The 16588-nt window shown below is 45.8% G+C and overlaps 1 protein-coding gene across 4 annotated transcripts in view; it reads left to right on the forward strand.

Moving 5' to 3' along the window:
- Positions 1-16588, forward strand: part of LOC120912085 (alpha/beta hydrolase domain-containing protein 17A) — a 119446-nt gene that overhangs the window by 85519 nt on the left and 17339 nt on the right. For all 4 annotated transcript variants that reach the window (XM_040322575.1, XM_040322576.1, XM_040322577.1 and 1 more), the window contains exon 4: positions 16005-16184. In XM_040322575.1, the coding sequence (XP_040178509.1) occupies positions 16005-16184 (180 nt within the window). The remainder of the gene's footprint in view (positions 1-16004; positions 16185-16588) is intronic.

Here is a 16588-nt window from a genome sequence, read left to right on the forward strand (position 1 = left end):
TCCTTGTGATTCACCTTGGCTTCGTTATGCACATTAATACATATTTTTTTTTTTCAAAAGTTTTATTTATAAACAGAGGAGCTGGTCCTGGTCGGACCGCATCATATACAGACATTTCAACTTAGTCAGTGGAGTCAACATACAATCAAAGGAAGGCAGTAAAACATAAGGCGTAGTGGTTTCACATTTGGCATCTATCACTAGCGAGTCTCAGTGGGGCTCACGCCTTCCCAATGTGGCAGCGGGAGCGTCCACTCGAGAGCCATTACGACTTCCCTTCGCCAAGGTCGGGGCAGTCCCAGTAGATCAGTACTGTCCTTTTTAATTTGTGGAAATATCCACTTAAGTACAAGTGTAGAGAAATAATTAAGGTCCGGGAGGCTCAGTCCTCTCACCTATTTTCTTTGTTTTCCTCGAAGAAGTGTAGGAGAGAATCAAAAGGGGTAGCGGAGAGAAGAAGAGAGAGGTGGAAATGGGAGAGGGGGGGGGTTGGGGTGGGGGGGGGGGGGGTCCGTGCGGGCATGGGCGTCCCAAAGCACCTTCAAAAGGCGTAATTCGCACAATGGGTTATTCAGGATTGAAAAAATTATCAGTGTGTCATATACTGCTAGGTAGCAGTTAGTCCGTTCCTCTGAGGGATTGTCCTTCCTCTGAATATTTAAACATATTCCATATCTGCCAGGTCTTGGTGTAAGCTTCCTGCCTTTGTTGGCCAGAGAGGATCAGGTCTTCCATATAGCTGATCTCGTCTACTTTCCTGAGCCAGAGAGCTAATGTCGGCGGGTGGGGGGACTTCCAGTGAAGGGGCACGCACGCCCTAGCCGCGTCCAGGAGGTGGTGGGTGATAGATTTTTTGTAAGCTCCAGCCGGAGTATCCGTCGCATGGAGTAGGAAGTACGCCGGATCATCCGGTACCGTACCCTCTGCGAATTTCTGGACTATGCGGCGTACCCCCTCCCAAAATCCCCTGACCTTGGGGCAGGACCAAAAAATATGAAGGATTGTGCCCCTATCTTGTTGGCATCTCCAGCAGGTGGGATCGGAGGTAGGAAAGATTTTGCTCAGGACATCCGGGGTCCTGTACCAGCGCAGGTAATACATATTTTTACCTGGGGTGCCCAAACTTTCGATCCCCACTTTAAGTGTGACCTCATATGCAGGGCCGGCATTAGGTGTTCAGGCACCCTGTGCGAGCTAATCCTGTGGTGCCCTCCATCCATCTTCACCCCACGGCCCCTGGTCACCTAAAAAAAAAAAAAATTCTAAAACATTTGGTAATTTTTCATTCGGTTTGCAAAAAAAAAAACAGTGGTGATCAAATACCACCAAAAGAAAGCTCTATTTTAAGTAAAAAAAAAAAGGAAAACAAATTCATATGGGTAGAGTGTTGCAATTGTCAGTCAACATGTGACAGCGCTGAAATCTGAAAATTGGTCTGGGCAGTAAGGGGTGTAAAGGGGGGGGGGGGGAGTGCCCGGTATTGAAGTGGTAATACATGTACCTTACACAGTCCTAGCACAATAAATAATATGCATAAAACATACATTTCATATAAAAAAAATCAATAAAATTGTGCCATGATAAACGTGTGCAGATCCACTGACAGCTGTTTGCACCGACTTCAGTGTACCATCACCAAGACAGAGCACATACCTTCTGCTTCCCACAAAACATGACATCTTAAATTTATGAGGTGACATGCGTTTGTCAACTGCTTGATATTTGCCAAAACTGCAGGTAGAGAAACTTTCTCAGAAGAGTGACCTTTCACCACTCCGTCTGCTCCGGTAATAGGTATAGGTACTCTGCACACAGCTCCACTTGGTCTGGTACCAGGTACCCCCACATGCCCGGTCTGGCATAGTTAATTACCTGGACAATTAAACAATTTGTTGGGGCAGTGTGACCAAAGAAGGGTATCTGTAAAGTTTGACCAGAGGGGGAAGTGTGAAAGAAGGGGGCAGTGTGACAAGAAGGAGCAAGTGTGACAGGAGGGGGCAGTATGACAGGGGGATATTGTGACAAGAGAGGGGTAGTGTGACAGGAAAAGGATACCTCTGAAGTATGACAGGAGGGGGCAGTGTAATGAGGGAGCACTGTGAAAGGAGGGGAGCCGTGTAACAAGAGGGGGCAGTATGACAGGGGTAGTGTGACAGGAGGGGGGGTAAATATGATAGAAGGGGGGCAGTGTGACGAGGGGGCAGAATAATGGAGGGGCAGTGTTTCAGGAGGGGGAGGACAGTATGACAAGGGGGTATTGTGCCAAGGGGACATTGTGACAGGTGGGGGGGCAGTGTCACAGGTGGGGAGGGGACCGTGTCACAGGTGAGGGGACCGTGTCACAGGTGGGGGGGACAGTGTCACGGGTGGGGGGGGCAGTGTTGGGCTTACCTTAGTTACATGAGAAGTCAGAATGCAAGAATCAGCAGCTGTTGTACATGCTTCCTTGTAATATCTGCAGGATGTTCCTCCAGCCAGCACAGTTCATTTCACGGGTGTCATGTATACAATGGAGAGGGGAGGAGCCTCTGACCCCAGCATGTTCGGCAAGTTTGCAGAGTACAAGCACAGGGACAAACTTGTGGACTAAATATGGTGTCTGCTCAGGTCAGAAGCTCCTCCCCTCTCCATTGTATACATGACACTCGGGAAGTAAACTGTGCTGGTTGAAGAAACACAGTACACAGAGCTGCCGACTGCTGCCCCCCTCCCCTGTATAGTAAGAGATGCTTGCCAGCCGGCACAGAGGTACAGGGAGAGATACAGGGTCTTGAGGGTCCCCCCCCCCACACGCACACTGGCAGATTGCCAGGGCGCAAGTGAAATGGAAACAGCTGAAGTAAAGTTCTCTGTGCTGCCTGTCATGGATGGTGTGCCTGCTGTACCGTACATACCTGGCTGTGCTGCTGCCTTCTAGATAAGGGGGGTGGCCTTAGTGTAACTTTTCTTCAGACGACTCAGTCTGTCAGTCCCGGCTTCAGTGCGGCAGTGCCCTCCTCGTGCCATTAGAACTTTGAAGCTGCATTACGCAACGCTACCCAGTACCACCTGCTGTGTGTGAGACAACAAGGAGAGGAGGAGGAGGAGGGAGGGGAACAGTCTGACACTTCGGATGCGACGGCGCCCCCCCTCTGCAGCGCCGTGGTGCTGCTGAGCATCCCGTGCACCCGCCCCTGCCTGTGATGATAATCATGTTAAACTGACTGCGACCTGTGCATTCTGCGAGCTGCGACGGCCGCATGGCGCCCATGATGCCCTGTGCAATCGCACAGCTCACACCCCAAAGGCCGGCCCTGCTCATATGTGTTTCTAACTGTAGGGGGGTGGGGCTGGACGTGTGACGTCATTGATCGTGCTTCCCTATATCTGGGAACACACGATAAATGACAGCAACACAGTGAAGAACGGGGAAGCTGTGTTTACACAGAGCTTCGCGACCCACGGCTGGGCACTTAAAGAGGACGTACATGTACGTGCTTGTGCCCAGCCGTGCCATTCTGCCGACGTATATGTGCAGGAGGCGGTCCTTAAGTGGTTAAATGGCGGATAGGATAAGCCTGCTGTCCTGTAATGTACGTGGAATGAACTCGAAGGTAAAGAGATCTCTCGTCTTTGATTTTATTAAGAGGTATAAGCCCCATATTATCCTTCTGCAGGAAACACACTTACAGGGATCTAAAGTTCTGGCCCTAAAGAAAGCAAATATTCTGAGGGTACTTCGCACTGAATACTCCACATACTCGAGAGGGGTGGCCATCCTGGTTACAAAGAAAGCTGGGGCACATATTTTACAGGTCAAACTAGATCCTAAGGGTAGATATGCTATACTTGTATGTCAGATGTTTAATGTTTGCCCAACATTGGTCTGCATGTATATTCCACCCCCTTTCTTCTCTCAGGTAATAGAGGGTATTTTAAGAGAGGCTGTGATGATTGCACAGGGACCACTGTTATTGCTTGGAGATTTTAACGCAGTGTCGTATGTAGATCTTGGCAGGCATGGATGTATCTCTGCCTCACATCATACTCTCTCCTTATGGTTGGAGAGCTACGCTCTCACGGATGTGTGGCGTCAAAAAAATCCTGGAGTCAGAGAATACTAATGTCACTCGGAGACTCATAAGACACTGTCTAGAATAGACCTACTGCTGTCCTCTACAGATGGGCTTCCGATCATATCTAGCGTCCGATATCTCCCTAGAGCCTTATCGGATCACTCCTTGATGGAGGTCATTTTGGACCTAGGTGCTCCAAAAGGGAGGGGGCACTGGCGTATGAATGTAGGATGGCTGCAGGAAGAATTTATTACTCTGTCATGTAAGACCGCTATTGACCACTACTGGAGGGAGAACAGGGCGGACACTTTGATTCATAATCAGTGGGAGGCTTTTAAAGCGACTATGAGAGGGGTGTTTACTAAAGAAACAAGTGATTTCTCTAAAGCTTTCAATTTGGATATACGAAATGCAGGATTTACTGTGACTAGTGCTGAACAGAAGTATATTCAGGAACCAACCCCTAATACTTATCAACTTTGGCAGGGCCAGACGAGACAGTACAGATTGCTTTTGAGTGAGTGAAAAACTTGTATAGCGCAACACATGCAAACTGAATCGCCTCTGGGCGCTGTAAGCATTCCATGGGTGAAACCCTTTGACCTCAGAAAAGAAGGGTTTTAATCTTTCTCCTGAAGGCCAGGTGGTCCACCTCCAGAAGGGCGGTTGGTGTTGCGTTCCACAGTCGTGGTCCCTGGACAGCAAACCTTCGATCTCCCTTGGACTTGTACCTGGCCTTGGGTATCTGAACAAGGTTTTGATTGGTGGATCGCAGAATGCGATTGGGGTTATGGGCTTTTATTTTTTCGGATAAATATTGGGGGGCGTTTCCTTGAATGCACTTATGCATTAGGCAGAGGGCCTTGAAGGAGATTCTGTCTTTTACCGGCAACCAATGAAGGGATCTCAGAGAAGGTAAGATTGATTCCCATGTTTTTTTGCTGGTCACTAATCGAGCGGCCGTGTTTTGAACGACTTGCAGACGAGTGATTTGGATTTGGAATTTGGGGAGTCCGAGGTAGAGGGCATTTGCATAGTCAAGTCTGGAATTGATGATCGTTCCCACCGCGACTGCAATGTCTTCTTTAGGAATAAAGGGGGTGAGTCTGCGTAGTAGACGCAGCAGATGGTGCGATCCGCTGACTACTGACCCTATTTGTGCATCCATTGTCATGTTGGTATCAAAGATGACTCCGAGACTTTTGACTTTGGAGCTAGGGGTTGACTAACCGTACTACAAAACAGCAATTACGTCAGACCAGATCCTTTTTTGAATTTGGGGATAAGAGTGGTCGTCTGCTAGCATTCTTGGCAAAAACGCTTTATACTCCAATCACTGTCCTGCAACTCAGACGATCCAATGGGGAGGTGGTGCAAGATTCTCCTGGTATTCTAGACACGTTTCTGGAATTCTACGAGACCCTTTATCAGTCCCAGACCCGACATACAGACTTGGAGCTGTCTTCCTATCTAGATAACATATCGCTGTCCTCCTTAAGTTCAGAGGATAGTGCTAACCTGGAGCACTCTATAAACACAGGAAGAAATATGTGGCGCCATTTCCTCTTTCAAGCCTGGTAAGTCGCCTGGACTTGATGGTTTTCCAGCCGGCTGGTACCGATTGCACAGGGAGAACTTGGCGCCACATTTACAAAAGGTCTTTGCAGCAGTGGAAAAAGAGGGTATACTCCCAGAATCTATGCGTGAAGCCCTGATTGTGGTGATTCCCAAGCCGGGAAAGGATCCGCAAGAATGTGAATCTTATAAGCCAATTTCCCGGATCAATTCCGATGTGAAAATACTGGCCAAAATGTTGGCCGGTAGATTGCAATCGGTGATTCTCAAATTAATTAACTCAGACCAGACAGGATTTATACCCGGCCGATGTACCCAAAGTAGTCCCTGCACTACTTTGGTCCAACTTCCATGCGAGTTGATGTCCATAGACCTCAATATTAAACCCTCAAGTAGCATGCAAATCGTACCTGAATAATATAGACACAATTTCAGTATGACTTTGTAAGCACAAGCAGCTTTTTGACCCTTGTCCCACCTATTCATTTCAACATAGTAGCCCCTCCTAAGCACATTTTTTCTAGCACACATTCACTTCCTGGTTATTCCCTCAGGAACAATGTGCTCCAAACAGCCCAAAAAAAGAGATGTCCTTGTCCTTCGCTTCTCATCATGCACTGCTACTGCTGCAGCAGCAGCAGCAGCAATGACAACTGCTGTGGCAATATATTGAGTAGCAAACATTTTCTGTCACAACACACCACACCACACCAACCAGGAAGCAAACAAGAACTGGAAAAAACTATGGCAAGAAAAGGAATTACCTCACACCATGTATGTTTTCATTGGTTAAAGGGGTTGTAAAGGAACTTTTTTTTGTTCCCTAAATAGCTTCCTTTACCTTAGTGCAGTCCTCTTTCACTTACCTCATCCTTCGATTTTGCCTTTTTTTTTTTTTTAAGATTTTTATTTGCCAAATGTACATACAGGACATGAGAAGTTGTAGACAAGTACAAGTCATAAGCATGTAAAACATCAAGGTATGTCAATAGAGAACTCTTTCCCCTTTTTAATTCTGGGTTCAGTATATTCTTTAGTACAAATAGCCGTTTTAAAAAAAATAAAAACCAAAGTATCAGGCACCTCATGTGCTCATATAAAAGAAACATAATAACCTAAACTTCACATAACAAGGGAGGTAAAGTCCTCCAAACCGTCTTGTGCTGTGTGCAAAGAAATTAAATCCTCTCAGTTGTCAGTTTGTACCGTATCTTTAGAATCATTCCATCTTCCCCAAACTTTATTACATTTCTTAGGACAGCCCCTGGATTCATACATCATTTTATACAGTGTGACATTGGCATTGACAAGGCCTTTCCAGGCAGCTAATGCGAGACATTCTCTCTTAATCCAGTTGAGAGCAATTAGCTTTCTGACATAGTAAAACAGCAGTCTCAGTAGTGTTTGTGTATTATTACTCATAACCTCATCCTCTATAATGCCAAGGAGTCCCAACAGTGGACTAAAGATATTCGTCAGATCAAATGTGTCAGCAATAAACTGGGTCACTTGCGACCATAGGGGCCGTACCCTATTACAATCCCAGACCATGTGTATAAAGGTTCCCTCTGCCATTAAACATTTATGACAGGTGGGGTTATCCTTCCTTCCCATTTTATACAGCCTTAACGGAGTATAGTACATTTGATGCAAATATCTAAGTTGTATCAATTTGTCTCTAGCAGAGATAACTGTGGGCGTATAAGAGGTCAACACCTCCCCCCCTCTGTTCCTCTGTAAGTTCTGGTATAATATTGATCCACCTCTCTCTTGTGTGCATGGGGATGCGCGAGAATATCCTGTGGCTACAGTGTTTTTTGAGACCCCCAAAGTTAACATCTCTCATCAGGTGGGGTTAGTGCCTCACTTACCACATGATGCCATTGTGGGAAGGGATTTTCCAAAGTTCTGGGAACATTTGGATTATCCTGAGCCCCTGTAGACCAGAAAGGTGAATCCCAGAAGTCCTCTGAGAGTGGTGAGGAATCTCCAGAATTCCCCTTGTCGGTGTGGGCAGGGGAAACTCGAGAAACTGGGGAGGAGCCAACATCCTCAGACGAAAATGTGCCATCTGTTGAGTTTTTGTGATCTAGAGGTTCACAGGGAAAATTTTGCCACAGAAAAGTTAAGACCCCCACTGAATAAAAGCACGAGAAAATGTGGTAAAAATAGATGGTGGACTAGTCAACCCAGATAAGACTTGTGCTTGCCCATATTTCATGGTTGAAAGGGATCTACTGTATCGAGTTGCTCAAGGGGCGGAAGCAATCATTGTAGTGCCCAATCCTTACAGGAAGTTGGTGTTAGAGTTGGCCCATGGTCACCTTCTGGGAGGTCATTTGGGGCCAGAAAAAAACAGAGAGAGAGTGTTCCAGAGGTTCTATTGGCCTGGGGTCATGAAGGAAATAGAAAAATATTGTTCATCCTGCCCTGTGTGTCAGAGGTCCGCACCTACGCCACATTTCCGTAACCCGCAAGTCCATATTCCCATCATTGAGGTCACCTTTGAGAGGATCGCAATGGATATGGTAGGTCCGATAATGAAGTCTATTAGGGGGCATTTTGGTTATACTGGACTATGCCACCCGCTATCCAGAAGTGATTCCTCTGCGAAATACCTCTGCCAAAACGATAGCCAAAAAGCAATTTTTTGTTTTTCATTGCGTGGGTTTTTTGTAAGGAACTGCTTACGGACCAAGGTACACCCTTTATGTCCCGGGTTATGCAAGAGCTGTGCAAGTTGTTCAAAGTGAAACAATTGCATACATCTGAATATCGCCCCCAAACAGATGGGTTGGTTGAAGGGTTCAACAAAACCCTAAAACAAATGTTAAAGAAGGTGGTGGGTAGAGATGGAAAGGATTGGGACTGTCTAATACCCTATTTGATGTTTGCCATTAGGGAGGTAGCCCAATCCTCCCTTTGAGTTACTCTATGGGAGACACCCAAGAAGGCTGTTGGATATCGCCAAGGAAATTTGGGAAAGTGAGAGTTCTCCCCACAGGAGTGTGATTGAGCATGTCGCCCTGATGCAAGATAGAATTGCACAGGTAATGCCAATCGTAAAGGAACATTTGGCCCAAGCGCAGTTAGCACAGCAGAAGGTGTACAATCGTGGGGCCAAGACACGTACCTTTCCCCCCCGGGGGGATAGGGTATTGGTACTAATCCCTACGGTTGAAAGCAAATTCCTTGCCAAATGTCAAGGCCCATACGATATAATAGAAAAAGTGAGCGAAGTGAATTACAAGGTCAGACAACCAGGAAGGCGAAAGCCAGAACATATCTATCACATTAATCTGTTGAAAGCCTGGAGGGATAGGTAATCCCTAGTCGCAGAAACGTTGTCACCAGCTCAGTCTGATTGCATGATTCCTGAGGTTGGAATAGCAGTCACCTTGTCAAAACCCAAACAGGAGGTTAAAGAGTTTGTGCTTTGCAACAAAGAGGTTTTCTCTAAGCTGCCGGGACAAACGTCTGGGGTAGAGCATGATATTATCACCCCGCCCAGTGAAAGAGTGAAGCTTAAACCCCATCGCATACCAGAGCCCTGACTGGAGGCAATAGGTGAGGAAGTACAGAAAATACTTAAGTTGGAAGTGATGGAGAAATCCCAAAGTGATTGGTCCAGTCCCATAGTGTTGGTGCCTAAACCGAATGGGAGCTGGCGATTTTGTAACGACTTTCTACAGCTGAACAAAGTTATAACATTTGACACCTACCCCATGCCGTGCGTATAGATGAGTTGATCGACTGGCTGGGAACTGCCCGATTACATGACAAAACTCTCGATCTCACAAAAGGGTATTGACAAATTCCCCTGGCCAAAGAGAAAACCGCGTTTGTAACCCCAGACTGGGCGTTCCAATATAAAAGAATGCCGTTTGGATTACAGAATGCATCGGCAACATTCCAGTGGAAAATGGACCAGATTCTGAGGCCCCATGAGAAGTATGCTGCAGCTTACCTGGATGATGTGATTATCCATAGCACAGATTGGGTCTCACATCTGCCAAAAGTGCAGGCAGTCTTAGACTCTATCCGGGACGCTGGGTTTACGGCCAATCCAAAGAAGTGTACCATTGGACAGGAGGAGGCCAAATATCTTAGGTACACCATTGGGAGGGGAGTGATAAAATCCCAAGTCAATAAAGTCAAGGCCATACAGAGTTGGCCATGTCCCAACAGCAAGAAACAGTTACAAGTCTTTCTGGGAATTGCTGGCTATCATCGGCGATTCATTCCCCCATTTTGCTTCCCAGGCTGTGCCCCTAACTAACCTGACAAAAGGAAAAGAGTCTGTCATGGTTAAAGGAACCCCAGAGGCTGAAGCAGCATTCCAGTCCTTAAAAAAAGCCTTATGTAGCCAGCCAGTGTTGTACTCACCAGACTTCTCTAAGGACTTTGTTGTACAAACTGATGCATCAGACGTTGGCTTAGGAGCAGTGTTGTACCAAGTCTGGAACGGTTAAGAGCACCCGGTTATTTACCTCAGCAGGTAATTGAATTCCCATGAGGTAAATTATACCACGATTGAGAAGGAGTGTTAAGCGGTGAAGTGGGCCCTAGATTCCCTTTGGTACTATCTGCTAGGTAGGCACTTTGACCTGGTTACTGATCACGCTCGTTTAATGTGGATGGCTCAAAACAAGGAGACCGATAGAAGGGTAAATAGGTGGTCCCTGGCCCTACAGGAATTCAACTTTATGGTAAAGCATCGCCCTGGCATTCAAATGGGGAATGTGGATGCTTTTTCTCAGGCACATGCATGCCTGACTGCTTGTGTTCCAACCCCAAAGTTGAAACAAGGTTGCATCCAGGATGGAAAATATACATGTCCCAGATTTAAGCTTTATGCCAATTTATACCACTAGGGGGAAGTGCTGCGGATCCTGGAGGAGAAGAGTTAATGAGCCCAGCTGAAGTAAGTGGGCTCATGAAGGTCCCTTTCAGATGATCGGACCGTTCAGGTCCGCCTGTCAGTTTTGTTGGTGGACCTTAGCGGTTGCTCCATGCAATCCTATGGAGCATCGGATGTCAGCGGAGACATGTCCACTGACATCCGACCCGATCCCCCAAATTCAGATGTATGGCGATGCGTCCCCATCCATCCATATCGGATCGGGGGAGATCTGATAAAAACGGACATGCTGTCCGTTTTTATCAGATCTCTCCGTAGGAGACAGCGGCGCTGCACAAGCCCCTCTCCGCTCAGTGAGCACGGAGTCCGCCTCATGTGAAAGAAGCCTAAGACCTCTACAAAAAAACTCCCAGCATGCTAAGGGAGGTGCTCCAACCCGGGAACCAGTTCTGTGTGTGTATAGACTGGGGAGTGTGCTATCTGTCTTGTGCGGTGAGACAAAGCCTGTGTGGCAAACTTCTAAAACAGGGAGATGGGGGCTGGGGCAGCACAAGGCTGCACCTAGTTTTTGGATCTAGTTGTTGTCTGAATCTAAGTGTGTAGTAAGCGTTCAAGCTGACCAGGGTTTCTTTTTTTTTATGTTTCTTTTTGTTTTTGCTGTTCTGTTTTTCACAGTATATAGTTAATATAAACCACACCTTTGTGTTTTTTTTCACCTGCAACTCTGTCTGCTGTGCCTGATTTTGTGTGAACCTATCCAGGGGGTCACACACACCCGCTGCCCAGCTAACCCCCTTGCGCTATATATATATATATATATATATATATATATATATATATATATATATAATAAAATTATGGAAAAATTTAAACTGCAACTTGCCAACAAAGTAGTGTGTCCAGTGTGCTGATCTGGTGGTTGCTATTTACATTCAAATTCTTTAGCCCTCTGCCCCCTGTATACATAAGGTTACCACAATGCAAAGCATTCCTTGATTGGAGGATGGACAAAAATTAAAAGTCCACCTCCATTGCTCTGCATTATGGTAGGCACTTTTAACGAGTGCTTGTCTAAGGCACGCCTGCTATTAACCCCCCGAAGAGACTGCTGTGGGGGTATTTGGGAGAAGAAGACTGAGTATTTCTGTACACAGACACCAGCACATGAGGTACACTTCATTGCTGGTAAAAATAAACCCACGGTCACGTCAATGAAAATAAACTTATAGCAGAATTGTTCAGCAGACTCTGTGGAACAATTCTATAACTTGGATCAGCTAATTACAACCCACTGATCAGAGTTTATAACCCCTAATGTGACCACCCCAAATGCCGTTGCTTCCCTGTCCCTTGCTTCGCCACCTCCCTCCACTAACTTCCACCTAAAACTACTCCCCCCAGCAAAACACATCCCCTGCAGCTATCATCATTAGCAGGCATCCCTCCTCTTTCACTGGCTTCAGGGGCTGCATGGGGCTTAAAGGGGGATCCAGATGTGTCCCCCCATTCTGCCCCCGCACCCCGATCCATGGCCGCTGCGATTGACATCCCTTCCGCTGCCCCCTGAACTGATCTCTAGTAATTTGTCAGGCTTGGCAGCGCGGTTGGGAGGGGGAGGGGTGCAGGTGTGGTTGAAGTTGTGGCTTGGGGGGCTTGATAAACATGTGTTTACCAAGCTCCCCCTGTAGTAGAATGGGCGCAAGGCAGTGATCACTACAGATCGTGGCCGGCAACCCCCTCCAGGTCCGTCTGCACAGTGATGCACCCCCCCTCCCACACTCACCCCTCCACGGTGAAGGTCTCCCCCCTGCACTCCCCCCTCCCCGACTTTCTCGGGAGAAGACGGAAGACCATAATGAATATTTGCTATTGTCACAAGTGGGTGGTTTTGGGATACAATGCTCTGCACCCCGAGCCCAACCTTTTTTAAACCAATTGGCACCTCAGGCTCTAATCATGTGGCTTGGGGGGAAAAAAATTCATACAAACGAATGAGTCTGGCACCCTGCAGGGGGGCAGCACCCCAGCTACCCTAATGGACCGGCAGCTCCTGTTAAGACCCCTTTCACATGGAGCGGACTCTGTCAAGCAGATCCGCCTGCTCAGCAGACAGATCCCCTGCTGATCCCCGCAGAGCAGACGGATGATATATATAAGTCTGGCTGGTTGATTGAGCAGGTTGGTCCTGGGCTTATATCAGAGTCAGGACTAGGGTTCTGGGCTCCACCCTCCCGAGTCCAGGCAAGCAAGGTAGAAGCATGCATCTCTGCATGGTAAAGTCAGAGGGCCAAAAGCTGAAAAGAGGTACAATGGTTGTACAGGAACTCTTTTATATGGCCAAGAGGGCTGAAGCATAAAGCCTAAGCGGCAGTACTGCTGAAGAGAGCCAGGTGGCTTGGTATTGTTTGTTTTATTATTACATTACTGCTGTAGCAAATTTGAAACCCCCTGTGTGGGAATTCTGGATGGACATTTTCTTTCTTTAATAAAAGTGGGCCAACAAGCCCTTAAATGGCATAACTGGCTTGGTTTCTGCTCACTGGTGTGCTTTACACAGAAGCTAAATAACCCCCAATACTACAATATATAAAGAAAGTGTCAAAATAGAAAAATAAAAGTAAATTAAAGAAAAAAGCTTTAAAGCGCCCCGACCTTGCTCGCTCGCAGAAACAAATGCATACGTAAGTCGCGCCCATATATGTAAACAGCGTTCAAACCACAGCTGAGGTATCGCTGCAGACGTTGGAGCGAGAGCAATAATTCTAGCGCTAGACCTTCTTTGTAACTCTAAACATGTAACCTGTAATAATTATTAAAGCGTCACCTATGGGGATTTTTAAGTACCGAAGTGTGGCACCATTCCATGAGTGTGTACAATTTTAAAGTGTGACATGTTGGGTATCTATTTACTCTGCTTAACATCATCTTTCACATTATGCCAAAAAATTGGTAAAACTTACTGGTTTTTTTTTGTTTTGTTTTTTATGCATAAAACTGTTTTGTTTTTTAAAACGCGTTTGAAAAATTGCTGCGCAAATACCGTGCAAAAAAAAAAGTTGCAACAACCACCATTTTATTCCCTAGGGTCTCTGCTTACCACTTGCCTGGTAGGCAATTGGTTAATCTCAGTATAAATCCAGCTGTTCTGCGAAACCCTCACAAACCGCATTATGAAGGCCAGCAAGTAACACACCAGACAGGTCAGGAATAAAGTTGTGGAGAAGTTTAACTGGTTGCCGACCAGCCGCCGTCATTTTACGGCGGCAGGTCGGCTCCCCTGCACAAGAGCCCGTAGCTATACGTCGGCTCTCGCGCAGGCCAATAGGGGCCCAAAAATTTGTCAGAAGTGTCCGCCATAATGTCGCAGTACCGAAAAAAATCGCTGATCGCCGCCATTACTAGTAAAAAAAAAATATTAATAAAAATGCCATAAAAATACCCCCAATTTTGTAAACACTATAACTTTTGCGCAAACCAATCAATAAACGCTTATTGCGTTTTTTTTTTACGAAAAATATGTAAAAGAATATGTATCAGCCTAAACTGAGGAAAAACATTTTTTTTATATATTTTCGGGGGATATTTATTATAGCAAAATTTAAAAAATATTCATTTTTTTCAAAATTGTCGCTCTATTTTTGTTTATAGCGCAAAAACTCAAAACCGCAGAGGTGATCAAATACCACCAAAAGAAAGCTCTATTTGTGGGGAAAAAAGGAACATCTCACGGAGCACTGTTCAATCCATAATCTGAAAATGGGAGGAGTATGGCACAACTGCAAACCTATCTAGACATTGCCATCCACCTAAACCAGGGGTAGGCAACCTTGGCCCTCCAGCTGTGGTGAAACTACAAATCCCATCATGCCTCTGCCTCTATGAGCCATGGCTGTGATTTTCATGGTCTTGCAATATCTCTTGGGACTTGTAGTTTCAAAACAGTTGGAGGGCCAATGTTGCCTAGCCCTGACCTAAATTGACAGGCATTAATCAGAGAGATTAACCAAGAGGCACGTGGTTACGCTGAAGGAGCTGCAGAAATCCACACCTCAGGTTGGAGAATCTGTCCACAGGACACTCCACAAATCTGGCCTTTATGAAAGAATGGCAAAAAGTAAGCCATTGTTGTAAGAAAGCCATAAGAAGTCCCATTTGCAGTTTGCGAGAAGCCATGTGAGGGACCCAGCAAACCTGTGGAAAAGGGTGCTCTGGTCAGATGAGACCAAAGTTAAACCTTTTGGTCTAAAAGCAAAACACTATGAGCCAGATCCACAGAAGAATTCCGCGGGCGTGTCTATTGATACGCCGCGTCATTTCAAAGTTCCTGCGTCGTATCTTTGTTTTGTATCTACAAAACAAGATACGACTGCATCTGGGCTCGATCCGACAGGCGTAAGTCTTAGTACGCCGTCGGATCATAGGTGCATTTTTCCGCCGGCCGCTAGGTGGCGTTTCCGTCGAATTACGCGTCGAGTATGCAAATTAGCTAGATATGGCGATCCACAAACGTACGTCCGGCCGGCGCTTTTTTTTATGTCGTTTGCGTTCCGGCGTATAGTTACCCCTGCTATATGAGGCGTACTCAATGTTAAGTATGGCCGTCGTTCCCGTGTCGAATTTTGAATTTTTTACGTCGTTTGCGAATAGGGAATGGCGTAGAATGACGTCACCGTCGTAAGCATTGGCTTGTTCCGGGTTAATTTCGAGCATGCGCACTGGGATACCCCCACAGACGGCGCATGCGCCGTTAATTAAAATGAAATTTACGTTGGGTCACGACGTATTTACATAAAACACGCCCCCATCACATTGATTTGAATTGCGCGCCCTTACGCCGCCAAAGATACACTATGCCGCCGTAACTTACGTTCCACCCATAAATATAACATTACATCAGTAGTTTTTAAAAAATGTCATTAGTCCTTTAAGAAAAACATATTTTTTTTTAGATGCCTTCAAAGTGTTGTCGCTAGGCAGAATAGTTAATCTTCCCTCTTCCTGCACCTAGGTGCTTAAGGTTCCTAACCTACACTGCACAGACTCCTGGGAATGTAGTGGGTGTAACTTTCCAGGAGTCTGTGCACTCCCCCGTCTCGAAGAATCATGTGACTTGGACAGTACAGGTGCTGAAACCTGATCTGAAACCTAATACACTGCTTGTGCAGCACTGAGCATGTGCGAGATCTGCGAGGCTGAAATCTAGGAAGTCATACAGTCTGGCTTCATGATGCCCACACTTAAGATAGCCCCAGTCAATTTCTATTTTATAAAGTGTCTAAATGCTGTAACAACCTAACAAAATGGACCTTAGTTTACAGACTAACTTTACTAGAATACATTAAGCTTGTGTATTACAGGGGTATTTATATTTAAAAAGTGAAATTGTGGCCGGAACTCCGCTTTAAATTAGGCACAAATAATAATTTGGCTGTGCTGCCATGCTCATCTAACCGCACTAATGATAACTCCATAACTTGCAATAAGTATAACCCTTTTATTTTTATACTCCCAAGGTATGGAATATGCCCTGAAAACATACTGCTTTATGGACAGAGTATTGGCACTGTACCAACTGTGGACTTGGCGTCTCGTTATGAATGTGCAGCTGTCATCTTACACTCCCCGCTGACCTCTGGGATGAGAGTGGCATTTCCAGACACTAAGAAAACATATTGTTTTGATGCGTTTCCCAAGTAAGTGTCTCAAGAAGTCATCTTAATGTTATGTAGTCCTCTTAAGACTGAGTTATGTCAAAATAAAAAATGATGTATAAGATCAATAGCATTAACACAGCAATCTTCGTTTTTCTGAGTACCCCGGTAAAAGAGTATTATTACCTGTTGATCATGTCAAAAAAAGCTGGCTATACACTGATTCCTCCCCCCATGCTATATAGTTCACATAGAGGTATCTCCTGGAGTGGCTGCTATATTTTGTTTCCAATATTTTTATTAAAGTTTTCAAATAAGAGTACAAAAACAGCATTTGTCATTGCCATGAAAATAATCATTCAAGTACTAGTCGTTGAAAGTTCAATTATACAACCAGCATACACTATGCGTTTGGGTCCTTTTTACTACAACCCTTAGCTATCAAG

The sequence above is a fragment of the Rana temporaria genome, chromosome 1 (assembly GCF_905171775.1).
Source record: "Rana temporaria chromosome 1, aRanTem1.1, whole genome shotgun sequence".
In the NCBI taxonomy this organism is placed as follows: Eukaryota; Metazoa; Chordata; class Amphibia; order Anura; family Ranidae; genus Rana; species Rana temporaria.